General features: G+C 41.9%; 2 protein-coding genes across 2 annotated transcripts; one reads left to right on the plus strand and one right to left on the minus strand.

Annotated features, from left to right (window-relative positions):
- Positions 1-336: 336 nt before the first annotated feature.
- LOC115818319 (actin-related protein 2/3 complex subunit 2-A) lies at positions 337-9,454 on the minus strand. Its single transcript, XM_030781673.1, has 10 exons — positions 9,271-9,454; positions 8,272-8,306; positions 8,032-8,144; positions 6,880-6,925; positions 5,921-6,107; positions 5,049-5,142; positions 4,139-4,265; positions 3,752-3,852; positions 3,329-3,429; positions 337-738 (listed from the first exon to the last, which is right to left on the minus strand). The coding sequence occupies exons 1-10, from the start codon at positions 9,342-9,344 to the stop codon at positions 717-719; spliced, it is 900 nt and encodes a 299-aa protein (XP_030637533.1). The 5' UTR covers positions 9,345-9,454; the 3' UTR covers positions 337-716.
- A 7,588-nt stretch (positions 9,455-17,042) lies between these two features.
- Positions 17,043-18,098, plus strand: LOC115818364 (C-X-C chemokine receptor type 2-like). Its single transcript, XM_030781724.1, has one exon. The coding sequence runs from the start codon at positions 17,043-17,045 to the stop codon at positions 18,096-18,098; it is 1,056 nt and encodes a 351-aa protein (XP_030637584.1).
- The last annotated feature ends 5,811 nt before the right edge of the window (positions 18,099-23,909 follow it).

Genomic DNA, 23,909 nt, shown 5'->3' on the forward strand with positions numbered 1-23,909 from the left:
TCAAAACTCGGTCTGAAAAGGGCGGCAGGGGAACAGAGTGTACACAGTGGTGAGACATAAGCAAACACACCAGGATTCCTCAGGAATCTGAAAAAGGGGGAGAAATTATGACTGATCGGTATGTGAAACCTCAGCTCAGAAAATTACACGGCAGAGGAGGAGGTGTTGAATTACGTCTTTGAAACATGCGAATTCTTGACAGGAACAGAAAACCGAAAAAAAAGAAAGAAAGAAAGAAAGAAAGAAAAAGACAGAAAACAGAGGAGAATGACACTAAAACAGCAGTGCTGAAATGACCAGGCATAAACCAAATATGCATTTTTTTTTTTTTTTTAAAGTTTTATTTTCTGATGTACCATGTGCTGCTGGAATGGCATCTTAAGGAATGGACATGAAAACAACATGATGGAGATCTTTCCACCAACTCAGAGAGAGGAGATTAGGGACATCAGCACGACACAAAGGAGTAACAAACTTCCAGAGGAAAAGACATTGTATCAAAATTTAATCATTTTATACAGATATGTTCATATATTTATAGCCATCTAATAATTCTCTCATCTACTCAAAGCAAGGAATGCCCTTGATTTTCAGAATTTTTCTTTCCGCTCTTGAAATGAAAACATCGGCTGGGAAGGCCTTTGATCCGGTCTGTCGCGTGGGCAGAGGCGGAGAATCGCAACCAAGCAGGCTCCACGGCCGGAGGGGAATGTTTGTTAACGAGAAAAGGTCTTTCCGCTGTAAAACAAACCACAGAGTTCGTGTCAGTTAGCTTCAGGCAACCTTGGCTCCTCTCCTAAATCCGACAAAGAAAATATTTGATGAGCAGTGTTGCAGCACAGGTGATGTAAAAGGCTTTCAGTCAACATTATCGTGACAGCGTCTTCCACTGTAAGTATCCACGAACCCAGGACTGATGAAGGCCTCTTTCAAAACGCGCACCTCAGTAAACACTGGGCAGAGAGGAATGTTATGACTAATGCAGATACAACCTGATAACACTCTTGTCAGTGCCCACACTGACATCAATAGACTTGGGAGAACCAGAGGAGAAACCATAGAAAGCTTTTTTTTTGGTTTTGTTTCGTTTTGTTTGTTTGAATGGAATCGTTATCAGACTCACTGGAACGTTTGAGAAAGGCAGTTGTTACCCTGACAACAGGAGATCAAAACCATAAACGTACAGTGCTTAAGGTTCGAGCTTCCAGCCCGGCTACGAAAAGCAGAGCGCTCATAACCACATCCTGCCCCTTCCCAGGAACTCGCCGTCCAGCCCGTGCTGATAGGAACCACCACATTCAAGCAGAACCGGACCTGCTACAGAGGGACTGCTGATCCAGAACAGTGGAACCCGAGGGCCCGCTTCCTAAAACCGCACGGCCGTTGAAACAGTAACAATAAAACTGAACCTAAACAAAGTTAAAGTAACTGAGGGAGACGACTGCATTGACCAAAGGCCTGTCACGCTGCTGTTTAGTGGCTGATTGATCGAATCTCCAGGAACCAAAGTATTACCACCCTGAACCAGGAGTTCACAGGGAACCACCCTGAACCAGGAGTTCACAGGGAACCCTCCTGAAAAAAGAAAAAGCGTGACCGACCGGCCAACGTTAAAATACATTGACTGCACATGTTAACTCAGCCGCCAGGTACTAGATATTAGGCTTTTTTTGGGGTAAATTGTAACTAATTAAAAAGTATGAGCTCTCATTCAGTCATGAGAGCTGTGGTAGGAGGCAGTGCCAGTCTGATTGTACGGAGACGAACGCTTGTTGATTAGATCATAGATGTCTGAGAGGGGGAAAAAAGAAAGAATGGAGTGAATTTATGGGCCTATAATGATGCATCTGTCACGAAATGGTTTCATACAGAAATCAGATAAGACAAGGGGGTGATGTTAACATCTCTGGCTGATTAAATTTTTTAAAAAAAAGAAAGGAAAAAACATCCAAAAATAGACTTAGTGTGTGTGCGAGTGAGAGTATGTGTGTGTGTGTGTGTGTGTGCCTGCATACACACGGACATAGGAATACCACAACCTAAGTGTCCTCTGCTGTCTCTCAGGTTTTGACACAAGCAGTGTCCGACATGAGTTATTCCAAATATTTTACACTTATACAAATGATTACTTATTAATTATTACTTCTCGATTAAATGCGAGTCGTTTTTTGCTAATGCGAGGGGTTTGCTAAATGACTCAGGTTTACGTGATTATCAGTAACTAATTACTAGGGTTAGGGTTAAATACCAGCCAGCGTCAGTGGAGAGTTTCTGTGTTATCCCTAATATTAGCTGCAGCGTCAGATAGTCAGGTTTTAATCGTATTTGAAATGCTTAATGTTGCTTCTACTCATCAGGTGTTTCTGTGTTTATGCTATATGGTAATGTTATCCAATGATGTCAGTTTATCTTGCTCAGGTAACATCAAACTGAGACTTTGGCTTTGTGTGCTACGGTAACTTCTGTTCATTCACAGCAGATCCGTGTCCAACAGGTGAAAGCCAGTTACTAACCTGGCATAGAAATCCACCAACTACAACTAGTGGCTGATGGATTATTTCCTCAACCCCTCACTGGTTTCAAAATACAACTAACAACCTGGTTCAAATGACAAACTGACTTCTGTACACACACAAAAGGCTCTGGAAACCGGACAGACCGCAGAATCTCAATAATCCTGCTCTCTAAGATGCTTTCAGCTGATTTCAGTTTTATTTCACGGAGGACAAATTCCACTGAAGAATGCGTCCTGCTCTGAGGAAGTAAAACAGATCGGGGTGATAAACAAGCCTAACGTCTATAACAAACACACAAGACACACACACACACACACACACCATACAGACAAACACACCGACAGCTCTGGCCTTGCCCAGAGGCGTTTCAGACTTGTCTTTGTGCTTAAGCACAACTTGAAACACTGCATACAGCAGAAACCCTGCACTTAAAAACTGAGTATTTTCACGGGCTGTGTGTACGCAAACAGAGCTGTACCTCACTGGAGATGGGACAGATCCTGTCTGACTAGGGCTTAAGGAAGAGCAAAGCCTATGGATAGCTGAGGTTTCCACATGACTCGTATTATAATGATGTCAGGACACACGCTGCCCTGTCTCAGACGTGTGCTGTGCCTATGTTTGGACATGAGTTTGTCCGTCAGATAAACAGAGCCGAAATATAAACCACACGCGGTGTCACATTCAGGACGGATGCTAACTTGTGTCTTATAAAAAAAAAAAAAAAAAAAAAAAAATCTGTATATGTCTTTGCACGTATAAAAAAAAAAAAAAGGTGTGAATTTGGATGGCAGTGATGAAGGGGCACTTACGAGATGGTTTTCATCTCCTTCTTCTCAGCGTCGGGTCGGGCTCGGTTCAGAACCTTCAGAAAGTCTGACGTCTTGGCCCTCATGCGTGTGTGAATGTAGGCCTGAAACCGGAGAGAAAGAAAGAGAGAGAGAGAGAGAGAGAAAGAGAGAGAGAGAGACTCAAAAGATGAGCGTTGTGGTTAATGGCTGTACCACAGCTCTCTAAAAAAAAAAAAACACCCCCCCCCCAATAAAACAATGCAAACGCTCACATGACGCTGTCTGAAACAGAGCTCTTATTCTATTTAGGACCCAAAAACATACCATGTTTGTGTGCACTACAGGATAGGTTTTCTAAGCTGTTTCGTTTTTATTCGGTCCTCTTAAGCATGTAGGAAAGAGAGAAGTGAACAGTGAGAAGCCAGAGGGAGGTCTTCTCCTGACCTTAGAACACTTGATGTGGTAATGCAGGTAGTCTCTGAACGTGTGAATGAGGTTAATGGTGTTGTCTCTGGTGTTGGCGTTAGTGTGACGCGGGAACAGCACTGAAATAAAAAACAACAACAACAACCAGTTTGGTTCAATTAAAACAATTACATTCAAAATAAAAGGTTTGTGCAGTAAATAAAGGTTTAGGCTTCTGCTGGTCAAAAGAGAAACCGTTCAAACATCACAACACAGGTATAAAACAGAAAAGATATGCAGGGTACTGACTCCATCATTCAACCGCCCGGCGTCACCAAACTAACAAGCGACCAATGTTACAACGACAACAAGCACATCAACAGCAGAGAGAGCGGTTGCCAGGCGACTGAACGGAGGTGTACTGACCAAACGTGATGTAGCCGATGTTGTCCCCGACGGCAGCGTCTGTGTCCTTCAGCTCCAACGGAGGCTCCCTGTGACTGAACAAGACCTGTGGAGCTGTTTGACTGGCGCGCCTCCCTTCCTTAAACTCCTGTGTGCGTGTGTGTGTGCGCGTGGAGCATAGGGGAGAGGGGAGGGGAGAGAGAGAGAGAGAGAGAGAGAGAAAGAAAGAGAGAGAGAGAGACAGTAGGATCATGATTCACATGAAAAAGAGAGAAAACCAGCTGGTGTGTCAAAAAAATGCTTATGCGGGTTTACACTCGTCCACAACACACACACACACACACACACACACACACACACAGCCCAAACAAACAGATACATCCATATGCACATATATACATAGACACACATACACACACACTCATCTGTATATACAAACACACACACACAGCCCAAACTGGGGGAAAGTGAAGGATGAGGAGAACAATCAGAGAGGTGCGATTTGTGAAGACACTGTGGACTTTGTGTACACGTAGTGGAGATGTTAGGACAGGAATACGATGTGGAGTCTTCCATGCAAATCACCATAAGGCCTTCATTACAGTCCCATAGAGACATGCCTGGAATTTCTGCACTGTCTGAGAATTTCATAACTGACTGTGAGGCTTACATGTTTTGAATAGCTCTGAAGTAAAGAAAGAAAGAAACAAGGTTTTCGTGGGAAAACCAAAAACAAAACAAAACTGTATTTCCACTGTAAAATCTCTCTCACGTTTGTTGTGCTCCACTTTTGAGTATACAACAGAAAAACAAAATGGTGCTAGGACACAACACGTGGCAATGCATCCACTTTACGGCGACGCCTCCTGTCAAGAGGGTTCATTCCCATTTCTGATCAGCAGTCAGGGTTAGTGAAGCATTAGCGACAGACCTGCATGAAGACTTTTCCAATGATCACGTCATCATCGTCTTTAAACACCGTGCTGAAGACCACGGTCACGCGGTCCTTCTTCGCCTCCAAATACCTGACGGAGAGAGGACAAGACCAACAGACTGGTCAGACTCCCTGACAGAGAGAGGACAAGACCAACAGAGTGGTCAGACTCCCTGACGGAGAAAGGACAAGACCAACAGACTGGTCAGACTCCCTGACAGAGAGAGGACAAGACCAACAGATGCTTTTTCACTCAAAACGTTTTGATGACGTGTTGTGCACATACTGCGTCACACTACACACGGAGAACAATGAGAGCGTAATGATACACAGCCATAAAGTGAGGAGAAGGAGTCACACGACCACAGTGAAATGTAAGGTTCTGACATTAGCCATGTTCCCTGTTCCACCTGATAATTAACAGAGTAATGCAGTGGAGAGTCGACCAGGATAGCATGAGCTAAGTCCACATTAACATCAGCAACTGTTATTGGAACAAGAACACCTGTTCTGAATGACAGTAATAGCTGTTATGAGACCTATGTTGCTGTCTGTTGTGGCTTACAATGCTCAGTTTAAGGTAGGAATTTTATAGTTCTTTTTAAATCCACCCCCCCCCCAATCCCTGCATATCCACAGGACAACACAACTACACGGTGGCTCACATGTAACTGAATGACACTACCTGCTTAATGTTTTCGCTGAACTTCATATTTACACTGAAATGCTAACGTGAGCATGACTTAAATATGCAAAACATTTATGGCGTTCAGCCTTGTGCTTCGGCAATTTGAGCGCGGATGTTTTTTTTGTTTTTTTTTTTTTGTTTAAGCATGTGAGTTTTGGCATGATCCACGGCCTGAACATACATGGTCTCGTCGTCACGGTAATGAATCACAGCTCTTTGTTCCCCCTCCTTTCCTTCTTCCTGAAACTTGAAATATTTCTCAAAGACGGAGGCGAAACAGTTCCTCTTCAGCATGCCGGCCTGGTGAACGACCTCCGCCCTGTTCTCTGGGAGAGCTTCCAGGTCAAAGAGCAGGGAGACATTGTATCCTGGAGAACAGAGGTCAAAGAAAAAGACATATTATAAAACTCGGAAGATTGGGCCACATTCTATTCAGGTGTACGATAAATGTACAGTCTATCAAACTGTTTATAAAAAAAGCTGACTGAAATAACAGAAGAATCACACTTTATTCAGGTGTACGATAAATGAAGACTTAAACTCCACATGCTGTGTTGATATCTCGGCCCAGGGGACACACTAAATCACACTGAGCAGTTCAGTGGTCAGCGTTCTAACGGCCCTTGGCTGCTGGTTCTGATCCATTAAAGTTGGGGAAAAAAAGACCCAACTGTTTGCTGGATGATGACTGGTTCAAATCTCAGTAAGACCACAAACAATTTGTTCTGTTCCCTCCACAGAGATGTGCATTAGTTCACCCAGGTTTATGTCTGCGGTGTTTGTTTGTGTGTGTGTGTGTGTGTGAGTGCGTGCGTGCACATGCTCTACAGGTGTATGGGCAAAGATATCAATCTTTGCACCATAAAATATTTTTCCATTGTTGTTGATTGATTCATTTAGCTGTCTCATTTCTGATCGGGTCAGCGCATCGCATCATTACCACAGAGTGGTTTAAAATCACTTGTGGATTATGTACATCGAAGACAAAAGTGAATGCTCAGACTTTCCTTTGTTCTGGTTCAGTAGCAAAACCAGTTGCAGAACGGCTCATACTACATCAGTGAGTTGACCAGCACGGAGCTGAAATAACTGACATAACTCCAGCCTGAGGCAGAGAAAAGGCCAAAGGTGATTACGTACCTGACTCAGGTGCCACAAGGAAATTCCCATATACCCTCTTCAATAGCTATAACAAACAAACAAACAAACAAACAAACAAACAAACAGACAAAACAGTATTAACAACAGACTAAACAATATGAAGGGGACTGAGTCCTGAGATGCTTGTTCTAAAACAGAAAGACATTAAAATGCAGTGTGTGCACTTTAGCTTTTGAAAAGAAAAATTCGAATCATTTGTCCAAACACTAGAATTAGCGCAGAATTTAGAGAAAAGCACTTTGAAGCGGCAGATGAAAACATTCCAGACGTTTTTACTGTCTATGCTGAGATTGTGTGTGTAATAGCGCAATTAGTACTTGCTTCACTGACAACCTGAGTTATGACATGAGCGTGACAGGAACACAATGAAATTCCCCCTTCACTGGAAACAGTCAGACGACTCAGCAATGTAAAGAATGCCTGTCAAAATTCTAAGCCTTTTTCTTTCACCCCAAATTCAGTGAATATATAGACCAAGACACTATTATTAAATAGTGTTATTAAACTCAGTTCCATTCACTTGCAGTGCTCATAAAGTACAACCAGAACTGGAAACAGACTGCACTTGGCTTGGATCAGAGTGCTCTTACCCGTTTAACCAGTAAGCCCTAAGTGTACAGATCTAATGGACAGCTTTGATCTATTACAGGAACTTCCTTTTTTTTGTTTTGTTTTTTTTATGTGTGAGGTCAGAGTTTCTCTCATGAAGTGCCAGAGCTCTGACTCATAACGGTCTTCCTGACCATGCACACGGTCTCAGTGTTTAGCGTTCCTTAAATGGCACAGGTGTGACCGCTGCCCTGAAGTCTAATTCACTCCCCCTGCCGTCAGTTTGGCATCTTGCCCCCCCGATGATTAAAGTCACTGAGGTTCTGAGAAAAGCTTGTCTTAGAAAAGGGCCCATACACACCAAAGTGTTTTAGAGTAGTGCTGATTTAGGATCAGTTCCCTTTTGTCCATTTATCTGTACTTTCTAAAACAATTAAAAGGCATACACTGATCCTAGACCACTACTTTTAAGTTGAGAAATTTGATCTGTGTGATGACAGCACTAGTATATCTGGCATGTAAAGACATACTAGCTGTCTCACTGCTGTAACGTGTGTGTGTGTGTGTGTGTGTGTGACACACCTCATCTGTACCGTGCTCCTGCAGTTCCTTGTAAAACTTGAGTGAGATGCTGATCATGACTTTAGTTTTGTCTCCGTTAGGATTGGAAATATGGTAGAGGACACCATCAAAGTCTGCAAAGGTTGAACAAAAGAAAAATAAACAAAAACAAACAAACAAAAACACTAATCCTTCACTAAACCCACTGAACCAACAGTTCAGTGAAATGAAGTCTGACTTCCTAATAAAACTACAGCTTACCAGCAAAAGTGACTTCCACAGCCTCAGGTTTGTTTCTGGGGAGAGACGTTTTTTCATTAAAAGCAAATTCAAAACAACATAATGTATCACTTATATTATCCAGAAATTAGATTTTTCATAAATTATTATTTGCCATTTATGACTATATTGCTATTATTAATTATGTCCAACGTGCTGTGAATGACACCGAGAGGAGGAAATTGGAAACCTAAAATTGTTAAGGACGAAATAAATAAATGGTTTCGTTGGGGACCTTTACTTCGGTGTTAGAAACATAATCTGGTGCAGGGATATCGAGACAGGCTGCTACATGGTGCGAGCTTCTGCCTCAGGCCAAAACACAGCACTCATTCTCCCGCGAGCTGCGCGCCAGCTGTGCGCTGACATGACGCGTTACGATTCCGAAACGCGGAAGTTTAAGACAGGGGCGTCTCCGTTAAACGTTGACCAAAAATGGCCAGATAATATGTCATATAGGAAGCGTTTGGTTACACACCTTACTTACGAATGTGGCAACTACACACTTTCTCATCAGCCAAAAGTTACAGTGCACAAATCGCTGCAACCGAACTATTTGTGTAAGCCATGTGAGCTAAATGTGAGCTTTCTTCATACTGCGAAAACTTTACCTTAGGATTGCCCTGGCGACAGCAGAAAGTTAACATTGTGGTATCCAGTGAACCAACCGGTTAGCTTTTATGTTACAAAACTTCTCCAATTTTAATGTTCTTTACATATTACAACCATTGTAACGACAAACGCTATGATATTTGGATCGTCTATTCTCGGGAACGCAGACTACCAAAAATATTTTTTTAGCTCCACGCAATAAAAGCTACACACAAGCAGAGAAACACGCTCTTTAAAAAAAAGCATGCACGGTGTTACTAAATTCCATTTTACAAACAGTGTTCTTGGAAAAATGCTACCACTGACATAACTAACAGAGGGCATTAAATTGAAGCAATATAACATTCATTCAATTTTGTCATATCTCACCCATTAGATGCACCATCAAATTTCAGAGACAGCGTCTCTTCTATAATCCGGTTATTGATTTCCAGCAGAATCATGTCGGTAAACGTAAGGCGGAGATAAAAAATCAAACAAATCTATCTATGTGGTTTTTTTTTTAAACTATCCTTTGTCTCAGTGCTACAAAATTTTATTCTCTGCAGCTGGAACCAACTGAGAGGCCGTTTCCGTCTGTAGTCCTTCCGCTTTTCCAAGGACCCGGTATAGGTAGTCGTGAATTTGCCTGATAACAAAACTGCAACATTATTGCAGGTCGGTCTGAAAGACTGCTTGCTTGTTAATCACACTAAGTTCTAAAATATTTCCTGGTGCATAATTCATACTGTGATAATAATATAGTTCAGATGGCAAATAGTTCATGTCAATGAAATATACGAAGTTTAATTTACGTAGGCCCAAACTCTACCGCTTTATTACAAACAATCGTACAGCGGGTAGGTTAGGTTTCTCTCAATTTCTGTTGTGCTCGTCCTGTCACGTGAGAATATTGTGATTATAAAAGAAACCCAAGGATAACAAAACTAAGGATAAAGAAGAGAACATACATAAATGTCATAAAATTAGACAAATGTAACTCAAATAAGAAAAAATCAATGAGTTTTCCTCTGCAGCAAAACTTAAATGCTTATACTGTCCTGTGTACACTTACTTTAATGATGTAGATTTCCCTCCCGCTGTGACTGGTACCACTTAGCACTTATTCTGTGATACATGTTGCTGGAAGTATTCGGTAGTTGCTGATTACATGCTTGGCTTGTATTCTGCCTGTGTTGGAAGTTTCTTTGTATAAAAGCGTCTGTTAAATGAATAAATGTACTGTTATGTAAATTGTAATAAACAATTAAACAAACAGCCTGACGTCTTTAAACACACATATCATTCCTTGTTCAGTGAAATTTTAAATTATTCAGGGAGAGAGAGAGAGAGAGAGAGAGAGAGAAAGAGAGAGAGAAGTGCATGGTGCGTTTAACCATTGAGTGATGAAAAGTTGCTTCACTGAGAGGAAAGGAAAACGAAATCTTCCATCAAAAGATCATTTGTTCCTGTAAAGTGCAGTTTTTGTGTTTCGCCATTACATATACATTTACCTATTGGCAATGTAATGCAACACCGCGGGATTCCCTGTAATTACAATAATTACTGTTCTTCTGAAAATCCTCAGGGCTCATGTTTGCAGCCAATTAAAGGACATAATGAAAACAAAACTGTCTGTCAAAAGTTGAGAGAGAGAATCGAGAAGATTTATGAGAACTGTCAGAATGACTGTCAGAAACGTGTCGCAAACCTGTTGAGGCTGAGCAAACATTCCAGTCACATTTATTTTCCAAATCTGGAAAAATGAAAACATGAAGAGTTTTCTGTCTTTTCTTTTTCTTGTGTACGTTACAAATCCGATTTCTGTGGAATGAAAGTTTCGGCACATATTATACAACCCACACACGGTCATTTTACATCTTTTATTACTTCATTATCTTTGTACAGTTAGACTTTGTAAAGGAGTCATTTCCTTTGAGAGCTCTCAGTAAAAAAGTGATTCTGTACATTACTGTGTCCAGGTCTAATGTCATTCCCGTGAAACTCTTTTTTCAAGATGTTTACTATTAATCTTTGTAAACTGGATCTCTCTCACGTTTAAATGAAATGTATACGAGTAGGATTTTCTCGACAGACAACTGCATCAGGAAAGTTTTCAGAAGTAACACACAGACAAAAAAATGTTGATAACAGTTCCATTTACAGAATCCCCTAATGATGAGAAGGAGGTAATTTTTCCTTCATAAGAATGTATGTTAGTAAATGGATGGACACCATACAGCTCAAATTCACCAAAGCCACTGATTTCTATGGTTAAAGATGTGGTTCCATTGGACTGTAACCCATAGCCATTAAACCTTATTCAACTATTATGTATTGGATTTGAGGAGGAGATTCAAATGGAGTACCCAAATCAACAAGACCTCGCCATTACACAACAATAAGAAACCTATAAATAAATATTTTGCCATCACATAAATGGCATAGACATTTCTTCTCACAATGTACAAAATAATCTAACGAATATTTCCTCTAGAGTGTGTTTTTGTCCTGAATACAACGGAAGCCATGACAGTTTATTTGAACGGGGCTGTAGTTTCCTTTCCTCTTCTTAAGAATTACTCTGACGGCATATTATCTCAAACGTTCTCCTTCCTATTAAATCATCAGTTTCTTCCTGTCGATAATTTTATTTATGATATATCCTCTCATTTCACTAATACGTCCAGTATAAGTATTATTTTCAGATAGTCTACTTTTCCTCTCACTCACTTCAAGCGCTGACAAGAAAATAACATGACACATACACGGGCACGCTCACAACAACCGGACCAGCGCTGCCCATAGTTAACTGACATAGTCTTTTTTATTTCGTGGTTATTTTTTTACACTGGCAACAGAGTGTATGATTTGTTTTAGTGATAAAGGAGAAAAGGACAGATAAAGGAATGTAATAAATCTAAAGCTGGCGTGAATCTCTTAACCTGTCCAATACTCCAGAAAAAAGTAAGTATGCGACCTACTCAATTCGACTTTCCTGAGTGAACTTGCACTACCTGTGAGTGGGCCGTCTGTAAGTGTGTTCAAAGAACAGGCTCTGATGCGCTTTCGCCCCTCGGCTTTAAAAATGGTCAAAGGGCGGATGATGACATGTCAACTAAGATGGCAAGCGACTATCCGCGCTTTAATTCAAGTAGAGAGGGAACCGAAAACCAGGTGTTTTCGTTCCAAATCATCAGGTTCCAGATTAGGAACGGAGTGACAACGCAAAATCTTCTCGCTCAGAATGTTTAATTTTTGTGTGGCCTGTGTCATTCAGAGGCGTCTCCAGACCCTGGAGCGTGACATTTATCCAACTTGCTCTTAAAGTGATTGACTGTTCGGTCCTGCCATTAGACCTCCAGCAAACGCTACCAGTCAGTTGATGGGCTAGACCGACTGGATGGACATCCTCCAGCCCGGTCGTTCTCACTGTCATTTACAGAACTAAAGGCGTAGAGTCTCTTTGAAGATACATTACGAGAGGTAAGTCAAAATGGGTGGGTGTCACTCAGCAGCGAAAAGTTTTTTTTAATGCCTTGCAGTGGTCTCTCTATCTCCACATATGCTCCCTCATCTGGCACACACAAAACCCCCAGGAGAGTCACAAAGAGCACACAGATGCAAGCACTACTGTCCCAATGCTCTCAGTTCGAAACCAGCCTCCTATGTTCTCAAGGCAATATACCCCTAGTGGTCATTAATACACATTACAACTGGAGCAAACACCCCGAGCCATATTTCCGCTGTCCTGGGAAATGAGGGGTATTTATTCCAATTATGTTCTCTTCCAAAAATGGTTGTTAATCTTGGAACTGTTCAATCGGATCCTAAAGTGCCCGGCTTTCCATGTCTCATGTGTTGCGTTTTCTCTCCACCACCACAGAGGGCGCCAAACTCACGCATTGGAACTCTGTAAAATGGGATTCCTCATCTCCATACGCCGCGACTACGGCATCACCAAATTCACTTTTTTTCTCTGCACAAACACGGTGTGGAAACACGCAGCCCCTAGACGTTAGAAATAAAATGTATTCAAAGCAAAATACCGAAGTTAAAATGATTTAATAAATTTCATAAAAAATACGACCGATTTGTTTTTCACAATACAAAAACGCCTCACTCCAGAAACCAAACGAGTCAAACGACGCAGATCCGATTATTCAGGTGTCTTTCATGTTGTAACAGGTGCAGGTCATACTACATGATGCCAATAATGTCATGTGCTCTTGTTCTACAGCATGGGTGAGAAAATAGTATAATTCTCAGGAAATCGTCCCCATGAAAGGGAAGGGGGGGAGGGGGCCCTTAAGCGCATTCATAAGAAGTGCCAACATTTCTTTCAAGATTTTGCGTCAACAGTCCGTTCAGTCTCACTGCTTCGTCATACAGTTTTAAGAGTTTGGCTACTGTGAACACTGTGCATTATTTTTACCCCCCCCCCCCCCCCCCCCAAGTTTGAGGAAATGCAAATTACAGTTGTATCTAAATATTAAACACACATGTCAGCGACACAGTAAGTACAACAGGTGACTGTCTATTGTATCCTCTGCACTTGATGTCATTTCAAGAGGCTCAGATGTCACATGATGCTCATTTGGAAAAAAAAAAAAAACCCCAAAGAACTTGCACCATCTCTGTTTGTCTTACACTGAAATACACGACATGTCTGGGGAACTCTACAGTTATGCTCTTTCTGATTAATAGGTTCATCTGGGGCCACTTTGACGTCGTTCGTCATAAACAAGACAATAGACAACGAACGTCTGACGCTAGCGTTGTTGTGCAATAGCTGCAAAAACACCCCGTTCCCCGCATCACTCCAGTTTTCTTATAAATTGACCTGTTGTTAAGACAGTGAAATTACCTAAAATAAAAAAGAAAGAAAGAATCCTTGGTCTTAGTCATAGAATTGAATCTGTAAAAATGAATGTTCTTCCACGATACCTTTTCTTATTTCAGGCACTTCCTGTAGAAATTTCCTCAAAACAATTTTCTGAACTAAATAAGATTATTTCCAGATTTATTTGGCAGGGCAAAAAACCCAGGGTTAAATTTAAAACTTTACAACTCCCAAGGGAAGAGGGAGGAATGGCACTACCCCATTTTAAGGATTATTTTTACGCAGCCCAGATTAAACCTTTAATTAACATGTGTAACCCAGTATTTAAAGCAAGGTGGAAAGACATTGAACTGTCCATTATGAATGATCCCCCAGTTCAAGCATTATTGGCTCACAAAAACTTAGGAAGATTTATAGATAATGTGCAAAATCCATGGATCAAAGCCGAGTTAAAAATCTGGAATATGATAAGAGAAGAATATAAAATGGTCCATGGATTACAAATAATTCAATGGTGTGCTTATGATCCTGAGTTCAAGCCTAATAAGATAGATCATAGATTTAAATCCTGGATTTCAAAAGGAATAACAACCTTCTACTCCCTCACAGAAAAGGGACAGATAAAAGACTTTGAAAGTTTGATGACAAAATATTGTCTTGAAAAATCAGATTTTTATAGATATCTCCAAGTACGTAGTCATTTTGAAAATAATGTTAGAAATAAAATAGATCTTAACGATCCAATACTGAAAATATTTAGCTGTGCTTATCAAAGTGATTCAAATAAGGGTGCTATCTCTAGATTTTATAGAGCCCTTATGACAAAAAAATCCCACACTACAGAGTATATTAAAGAAAAATGGGAAAAAGAAGGTAATTTTTCAATATCAAATGAGGATTGGCTTGATGTATGTAAACTTCACTGGAAATGCCCTAACTCGCTTGTGTGGCGGGAGTTTGGGTGGAAATGTCTTATTCGTTTTTTTACTACACCAAAACAGAAAGCACATTTTGAGGGAGGGGATGCCAAATGTTGGAGGCAGTGTGGATTTCAGGAAGCCAATCACTGGCACATATTTTGGGAGTGCCCAGTGATAAGACCCTTTTGGACAGATTTTCATAAAGCACTGAAAAACATACTTAACATTGATCTACCCTTACAATTCTCCACATTGTTCTTAGGAAATGCTGATTTACAGACAGGGCGGTCTGATAAATATTTATTTGGTATTTTGATATCTGCTTGTAAAAAAGCGCTTACAAGGCACTGGTTACTTCCTGAACCTCCCACAATACGGGAATGGATAGATATAGTAAATGATATTTATTTTATGGAAAAGATTACTTTTTCTCTTCGTCTTCAGAAAAATGTGTTTATTAAACTTTGGACCAAGTGGGTTAAATACGTAAGGCCATTATGTCCGGATTTTGTGGAAGTATTGAATGAGTGACTGTAATGTTGACTTATTCTAAAAAGTCTGATTGACCTTTGATTTTCTTTCAGGTCCTCTCCCGATATACTCTTCATTGCTCTTATTTGCAAACTTAACCTCTCCCAAACTGAAGTTCCTAAATTCTGTTTATCTCTTATTATGTATTTATTTTTTATTTTCTTTGTAATTGTTGAAAAAAGAAATCTGGATGGCAGGAAAATGAAAACTATCTTTGACTGGATGTAAGATTTGAAATGTATGCTGCTATCTCAAAAATAAAGAATTTAAAAAAAAAAAAGAAAGAAAGAAAAAAAAAGGAATTGTATTCGAGACTTACAGAATACAGTCATTCGAATGAACTGAGAACACGTTGGAGGAACCACATGACAACTGCGAGAACAGGGCGGGTAACTCAGTGGATTTATGTAGTTTAGTCTGTGCATTGTTATTGCATTAAAGACCCTTGTTCATTGGCACCATAGACTGCTGTTACTGAATGAATGAATGGCCGTTGACTCCAGGGAATGTTCAGAAGTGAACCCTGAAATCTGACCGACGAGCGAGGCCAAGGTACAAACAGCCCTCTGGTCGTCTCGTAGCAGAACGAGACCAGACAACGGGAAACTGCAGTAGGACCCACAGCAGCCTTGTTTACACACCGCTCTGCATCACACTGGAGACACTGTGGTTTCTGTGACCTGGTGTATAATCTCGCCGAGTTCACGATTCTCTGCCAAACTTAGGCAGAAACTATGAAATAAGCCAGGTAAAGGAAATATCACAGTGGAAATATCAAACTCGGGAAGCATGTGATGTTGCCACAGAGGGGAGCTGCACACGTTTGGTGCTTTTGCGTTTTGAAAGGTTTGGTGTTTCTCCACTTCCATATTTGCGCAAGGAGTTCCTGTGCTGATCATCTGCACCACAGAGAGGTCTGACCACCGAAGAAATAAACACTAAGTGATGGGGAAACAACCTGTGGGTTTGTCTGATCTTAATGACAGGAAATCTCTGGAATCTTTCCAAGACATTTGTACTGATTGTGAGAAACACCAATGGAATTCATTAGCAGTTACTCGACCAGTACAGACTGGAGCTGTGTTCCTCAGTTCTGGCTCTGGAGCACTTTAGGTCTGCCTGTGTTTCAATACACCTGCCTAATGTGTGCAACTGTGGGACCTCAAAGGCAGAACTGAGTAACACCGGACTAGAGAAAAACCAAAGTCTTCGCTGAATAATTAATATGTTAGTTTTGATTTGGGCATCTCTGCCCACCTGTCTACCTGCCATTGACAGTTGTCTGAAATAAATATCTTAATGTGATATTTAGTAAGATCGTCAGCATATTTTGAAATGAAGATGAATAAACTGAACACTTCATGATCTAGGTGAACTACTGCCTGGCCGTGTTATAGGTATGGAAGGGGCGAAAAAAAATCCCTGAAATCAGTGACTATGATAATGATGACACTGGTCAGATTACTTCAGTGATGCATGACAGATTTACACACAGATGCACAGACGCACACACACAGACACACATGTGCACACACACACACAGACACACATGCGCACACACAATGTTGGGCAAGCAGGAAGTTTTGAAAGAGTTGTTTGGTCAAATATTGCCTCTGTGACTCTGATTCAGTCACACAGTTCTGTGTCTAACTTCAGCATCTAACATCACAGACGGCTTGAGATGATGGGGGGTAAGTGCACTGATTTATTATAATGGCGACTTGACAGCAGTATTAGCTTACATTGAACATTCATCAACAGAATCTCTGGCTTGTTGATCGTAATGCCATCATAAAAAAAGGTCATAAAAGTTGAACAAAGTTTCTCTCATTTCAGCCTCAATTTTAGTGGATGACTGGTCTGGCCTAATGGATGAGCTGTATGATGAACTCAACATGACTGAGAATCCAAATCTGACCAAAACGTTTGAGACGAATCCCGACACTCGGATCTGTGAGCCGCTGGGTCTCTCCCCTTGGTTGACCATCTCCATCTGTGTTTTCTTAGTCATGGTCTTCCTGCTGGCTGTGCCTGGGAACCTGGTGGTAGGTTATGTGGTAGGTTCCAGTCGCCAGCAACTCAGCACGTCCGATCTGTTCCTCTTCAACCTGGCTGTGGCAGACGCGTTGCTGGCTCTCACCCTGCCGCTGTGGGCGGTGTCAGTTGTTTGGGGCTGGGTGTTTGGAGAACATGTCTGCAAATTGGTCAGCGTGGTCCAGGAGCTCAACTTCTACACCAGCATCTTTTTCTTGGTGTGCATCAGCGCTGACCGCTACATGGTCATCGTACGGGCCAACGAGAATGGGAGTGGCTGGTTTGGTTGGCGGAATCGTGGGTATATCAGCTGTCTGATGGTTTGGGTCATCGGGGCAGCTTTTTCGGTGCCTGCTGGCTGGTACAACAACGTCTCCGAGAACAAAACCTGCGGTGAACATTTTAAGATAGGTAATGCGCAGAACGTGCGTCTGGCCACTAGGGGGCTTCGCCACGTGCTCGGTTTCCTGCTGCCGCTGGTGGCCATGTCGGTCTTCTATGGCGTGACCGCTATGCGGCTTCTCAGAACGCGTGGCACGCGGAAGCACAGGGCCATGCGGGTCATTGCGTCCGTGGTGATAGCCTTCCTGGTCTGCTGGTGCCCGTACCACCTGGTCGTAATGAGCGACACGCTCATGCGGATGGATGCGGTGGAGTTTCTCTGCAGCACGCGTCAGAAGGTGGACCAGGCGCTGACCATCACCCAGAACTTTGCCATGCTACACTGCTGCGTGAACCCGGTGCTGTACGCGTTCGTCGGCGAAAAGTTCCGCCACAACCTGAAGAAGCTGATGAACCGCAAGAAGGCCGGCCTTGAACGAGGTTCCGCCTCCCGCTACAGCAGGTCCACCTCCACCACCTCACAGGACGGCAACAACGCACTCATGTGATTGGCATGCCGACCCACCACACAGATGCTCCTAGAGCAGCCTGTGCTGATCAGAGGTGGGACTGGAAAAGACCCGCCGTGTAGTTCCGGTCAGGAGAGACAGATGACAGATGAAGGACAAATAACGATGCCGTTTTGAGTGTATTGTCGATGTATCATTACCATATTGTACATGTGAAGTTATTTTACCTGTAATTAGTCAATGAAGATGTTCAGTCTGAAGGAGGTAATTGGCCACGTACAACTCAATGTAAACACAACGTCCCAGCTTGAGCCCTGAGAGCCCACTGAACTATACATTGCAGTTAATGCCTTGCACTAGTGCAACACAGTTCAAGAGCTCAGGAATCAACAGATGAGTTCAAACAGGTGTACTTGAGTAGGTCAGAGCTGCACTGTCTTGTGGGCTCCCAGGGCTGGAGCAGAGCAGTGATTGGCTGTTGAGATGGAAAAGGTGAACTTTACTGACACCGTGTGGCTTGTCATTATTATTCAGATGTGAGGTAAACCTTGTATTGGACTGCGGTGTTTTCAAAAATGTGTTTCTGTAGCGAAATGAGTGTGCTGTTTAAAAATAATCTCTTTTTTGTCGATCTCTGTTGATTTTTGAGTAATTTATAAAGGATTCTTGAGTAAACACGTGAAAGAGTGGGATCTTTGTATCCGTGACTGGTCTATTGCACGTTTGTGCTTGCCTGATATTTTTACACATTCTACCTGAAACACAAGGCCAGGAATAAATGCCAATATCCTGTGTCAACACCGAAGCCAGGCACTCTTAAAACAGCATTAGTCAAGAGTGACCTACTTAACAAGAATAAAGGCACAGTGGCCCTTTTGTGTAAGGGTGAGCGGAGTGGGCCCCAGGAATCACTTGTCACTTTTTGGGCATGATCAGCTTTAGTATTGCACAAGATGCACCGTTGATATTAGGTATGGCAAACCACCAGGACTAATGTCAGTAACCAGGGCCTATTTGAACTCATTAGAGGGGAAGTAGTTATCCAGTAGCAGTAAATACTTCGTCAGATCCAGAACAGGAAGTACAGTGTATTTGTGTCCAAACTTCCTTCCTTCATTGCTATAGGTGTGAGTGCGTGTATGTGTGGATGTGTGGATGTGTGTGGATGTGTGTCTGTGAGAGAAAGAGAGTGTGAGAGAGAGAGAGAGAGAGAGAGAGAGAGAGAGAGAGCAAAAGAACAAAAGAACAAAGGAGAGTTGGGACACCATGAATAAGATGTTTCAAACACATTTACCAAATAAGGGCAACGATTGATGCGCTGACATTGCTTTCACATCCTGTCCCTCGGAGATTATGACTCATATTGTCATTGTCAGTGTGATGAGGGAGCCAATGAGCATAGACCCTGTGGAATGAAGCTCTTTACTGCACCATCAAACCAAACTTCACAGACTGTATGTGCTGAGCAGTGACACTGTGGCTCTGTTCAGATCATTACAATGCACTAATGTCATAATGATCGCTATTTCTATGAATATCTTACAGCATCATTTATAATTATTATTACAATTTATTCGTTGTAAGTAGACACCACTGACAGAAAGCTAGTTGTCTCAAATTGAATTCAATTCAGTTAAATTCATGAATGAGCTCTATAATCAATTCAATTTCAATTACACTGTACTTTTTTTTGTTTATATAATTGCAAAGCAATGAAAAGCAAGCCTAAAGTAATCATTTTACTCAAGGGCATGTTTCTCTCTTTAAACCCAGTGTAGTTTTTAATGTAAACATTGCCTTTTTAATTTAGATGGAGAAGCATGTCTCCATGCACTTGTTTTGAAGCTTAATCATTAAAGCCATTTCTCAGTGAAAGAGAGTGGTGTGTTCTGTGGTGTGTTCTGCAGAAAAACAGCTGTGGAAGAGTCTTATAGGTGGAGGTACAGGAAGAGTCTTATAAGCGGAGTTGCAGGAAGAGTCTTATAGGCGGAGTTATAGGAAGAGTCTTATAGGCGGAGTTATAGGAAGAGTCTTATAGGCGGAGTTATAGGAAGAGTCTTCTAGGTGGAGTTACAGGAAGAGTCTTATAGGTAGAGTTATAAGAAGGGTCTTATAGGCGGAGTTATAGGAGGAGTCTTATGGGTGGAGTTATAAGAGGAGTCTTATGGGTGGAGTTATCTGTTTTTTTTGTTTTATGCTATTTTTGAGCATTTCATTTTTTTTTGCCTCTCTTGATAAATATGTCAACTGTCCGTGTGCGTCTAAAAAGCAGAATATTTTCCCTTTGTGCGTACGTCAAGGACCCTTTGATTTAAGTATGATATGTCATCCGTACGTCAAGTAAATTCAGTACAGAAAAGAAAAGTATTGTGTGTTTGTGTTTGCGTGTGTGTGTGTGTGTGTATGAGTGTGAGTGTGTGTGTGAGTGTGAGTGTGTGTGTGTGTGTGTGTATGAGTGTGAGTGTGTGTGTGTGAGTGTGTGTGAGTGTGTGTGTGTGAGTGTGTGTGTGAGTGTGAGTGTGTGTGTGTGAGTGTGTGTGTGAGTGTGAGTGTGTGTGTGAGTGTGAGTGTGTGTGTATGAGTGTGAGTGTGTGTGTGTGAGTGTGTGCGTGAGTGTGAGTATGTGTGTGAGTGTGTGTGTGTGAGTGTGAGTGTGAGTGTGTGTGTGTGAATGTGAGTGTGTGAGTGTGTGTGAGTGTGAGTGTGTGTGTGTGAGTGTGTGTGTGAGTGTGAGTGTGTGTGTGTGTGAGTGTGTGTATGAATGTGAGTGTGTGTATGAGTGTGTGTGTGTGTGTGTGTGAGTGTGAGTGTGTGTATGAATGTGAGTGTGTGTATGAGTGTGTGTGTGTGTGTGTGTGTGTGTGTGTGAGTGTGTGCGTGAGTGTGAGTGTGTGTGTGTGTGTGTGTGAGTTTGAGTGTGTGAGTGTGTGTGTGAGTGTGTGAGTGTGTGAGTGTGAGTGTGAGTGTGTGTGTGTGAGTGTGTGTGAGTTTGAGTGTGTGAGTGTGTGTGTGAGTGTGAGTGTGTGTATGAATGTGAGTGTGTGTATGAGTGTGTGTGTGTGTGAGTGTGTGTGTGTGAGTGTGTGTGTGAGTGTGTGTGTGTGTGTGTGAGTGTGTGTGTGAGTGTGAGTGTGTATGTGAGTGTGAGTGTGTGAGTGTGTGTGCGAGTGTGTGTGTGTGAGTGTGTGTGTGTGAGTGTGAGTGTGTGTGTGTGTGTGAGTGTGTGTGTGTGAGTGTGTGAGATTAGCAGATATTTGTTTTCTGCAGTAGTCCCACGCATTTGCAGGACAGGGAGCCAGTTTGGGAATTCAGGGAGGCAACTGCAGACCTTTTTTTCTCCCGATGAACAAACAGAACATATGCTTTTTCTGCAGGCGATGTTTAGAGCCTTTTATCACATTTCTGCTTCACCAGACGGAGCTCTGCTGTTTAAAGAGACCTGTGACCTGTGACCTGACCTGCTGGAGTGTCATTTGTTTTCTTTCTTTCTTTCTTTCTTTCTTTCTTTCTTTCTTTCCAATGCATCCTTGGAGAAAAACCTCCTTAATTTACGTATACAGTGACCATTGTCCTGTATCTGGGTCCTCAGATGTCTAGTTGAATTAGACTTCAGACTGTCTGATGAATGCATCGATACTGAAGCTCTGGTTGTTTTTGCTGAAACTGTTCACAGTCAGATTACAAAGATAACAGAACAAATTAAAAAGATTACAGATGCCACAGGGTTTGATCTAGATCTTGGGGTCACTGGTCTGTCTGTGTTGGTTGACTTACAAGATTAATGTCCAAGTTTTAGATAAACTTTTTTTTCTCAGTAGGTTATGGTGTTAAAATATTAATACAATATTTTTGAACTATTTACCGACTTAAATGAAAGCTTCTGATATTAAATACAATGATTTTTTTCATTCTTGTTGTCATCACACTGATAAGATAAACCTGGAGTTTACAATGAAATGTAAATATGAGATAATGAGAAAAGTTGCAAATTCTCCACTCTGATTTAAAATCCCTTTTTTTTCCCAAAGGAAAAGCAGTGTTGATGATTTATGATGAATACTGATGACTGATGATACCACATCTACAGCCGTTTTTTTTTTTCTAGAATGTTGTTCTAGAATGTTTACCACAAACATCAGGTATCAAAACAATAAGACGCAGAGAGCAGTCAGCTTCCCACTGGTTGCGTAAAGTACCTGCAAAATCTCGATTTGCTTAACACGGTTGTCAGAATCCATGTCACCGTGACGCTTTCAGAGACATGCAATTTGATGAAGTAATTGCTTCATCTTGCTTTGGTGCCTTTGGTAACTCAAATGGAGACTGGTCAGAGGAAAGGGGAAAAAATTTAGGCAGCCCACTTTTCAGGCTGTTCAGAAATCTGGGAGGGTGGCAAAGGGGGTTTGTTTCCCTCAACAAAATGTTGTTAGATGAGTGACTGACAGACGTCACATCTCTCTCTCTCTCTCTCTCTCTCTCTCTCTCTTTCTCACTCGCTTTCTCTTGCTCTAATGGGGTTAAGTGTCAATAATCTACCCATTCATTCAGCATGCATCTCCTGTGGACGCGCCTCTCTCTCTCTCTCTCTCTCTCCTGCCATATATGAGACATGAGGTGAAGATCTTCTTACAGATGTAAACATTGAATGTTCCTTGACACAGCCTCCGCCCTCAATCACAACCCGTCAAACAAACCCCAGGGGTGCGGTTTGAGTGACAGGAAAGACACCAGCCCAACCAACTGGTCAAAATGGCCAACTTGGACAAAGGGATTCCTCCAGGAGCCAGTGAATCTGTACAAGACTTTGTATGATAAAAATATCTATAATATACACACACACACACACACACACACACACGTATATATGTATGTATGTGTGTATGTGTGTGTGTGTGTGTATATATATAAATGTGTGTGTGTGTATATATATATATATTTTTTTTTTTTATGTGTGTGAGTTAGTCTAAAGAAACGGTAGGTTATTCCTTTTGTGCAGTATAAAGATAGAAACTCCCACCTGACTTTGGTTAAAGCCTTGTTTATATGTAGCAGTGAAAATCACTCCGTGTCCATTTTTTGAATGAAAGACAACATAGACATGGTCATGGCAGCACGTGCGTCGTACAGATAATTCACTTTATTCACTTTCTTTACACAAAGACAATGAGAATTCAACGCTCATCTCACACAGTGTCTTGGTTCCTTTAGAAAATGAACATTCGTTTGAATGTCAGTAAACACTTTCATCAGCAGTGTTTTGAAATGACATGAGAAACAGAGTCTGAAGACAGAGAGAGAGAGAGAGAGAGAGAGAGAGAGAGAGAGAGAGACAGAGAGAGAGAGAGAGAGAGAGAGAGAGAGAAATTGATGAAATATAAGATGTACCACAGGGTTTTTCCACCACAGTCCACCAGGCTCAGCAGGAATCACCCATAATGTCACAAACTCCCCTCTGGGTGTCAGACACGCTCCAGCATCACACAGTGTCGCATGACCCTGCTACAGCTGCCCTGTCATTACAAGCACACACAGACACAGACACAGACGCGCACACACGCACACACGCACACACACACACACACGGACACACAGACACACACACTCACACACATATACTCAGATACACACACACACACGGACACACAGACACACACACGCACACACACTCAGTCACACAAACACACACACATATACACATGGACACACAGACACACAGACACACACACAGACTGCATGACAGTGAAGACATAGTGAAGGATTAGAGAAGGATCCGCGACTCATTCAGTGAGATTGACAGGATTCATCCATCATGCACCAGTGAAACTCATCTGTGCTGCTGTATTGTGTTTG

Source organism: Chanos chanos, chromosome 8 (assembly GCF_902362185.1).
Source record: "Chanos chanos chromosome 8, fChaCha1.1, whole genome shotgun sequence".
Lineage (NCBI taxonomy): Eukaryota > Metazoa > Chordata > Actinopteri > Gonorynchiformes > Chanidae > Chanos > Chanos chanos.

Coding starts and splice junctions, on each gene's coding strand:
- LOC115818319 (XM_030781673.1), bottom strand. CDS start 9,344: ATGATTCTGCTGGAAATCAATAACCGGATTATAGAAGAGACGCTGTCT. Junction 8,307..9,270: donor TTTGATGGTGCATCTAATGG/GTGAGATATGAC, acceptor GTCTCTCCCCAG/AAACAAACCTGAGGCTGTGG. Junction 6,108..6,879: donor CCTTGTGGCACCTGAGTCAG/GTACGTAATCAC, acceptor TCTGTTCTCCAG/GATACAATGTCTCCCTGCTC.
- LOC115818364 (XM_030781724.1), top strand. CDS start 17,043: ATGGATGAGCTGTATGATGAACTCAACATGACTGAGAATCCAAATCTG.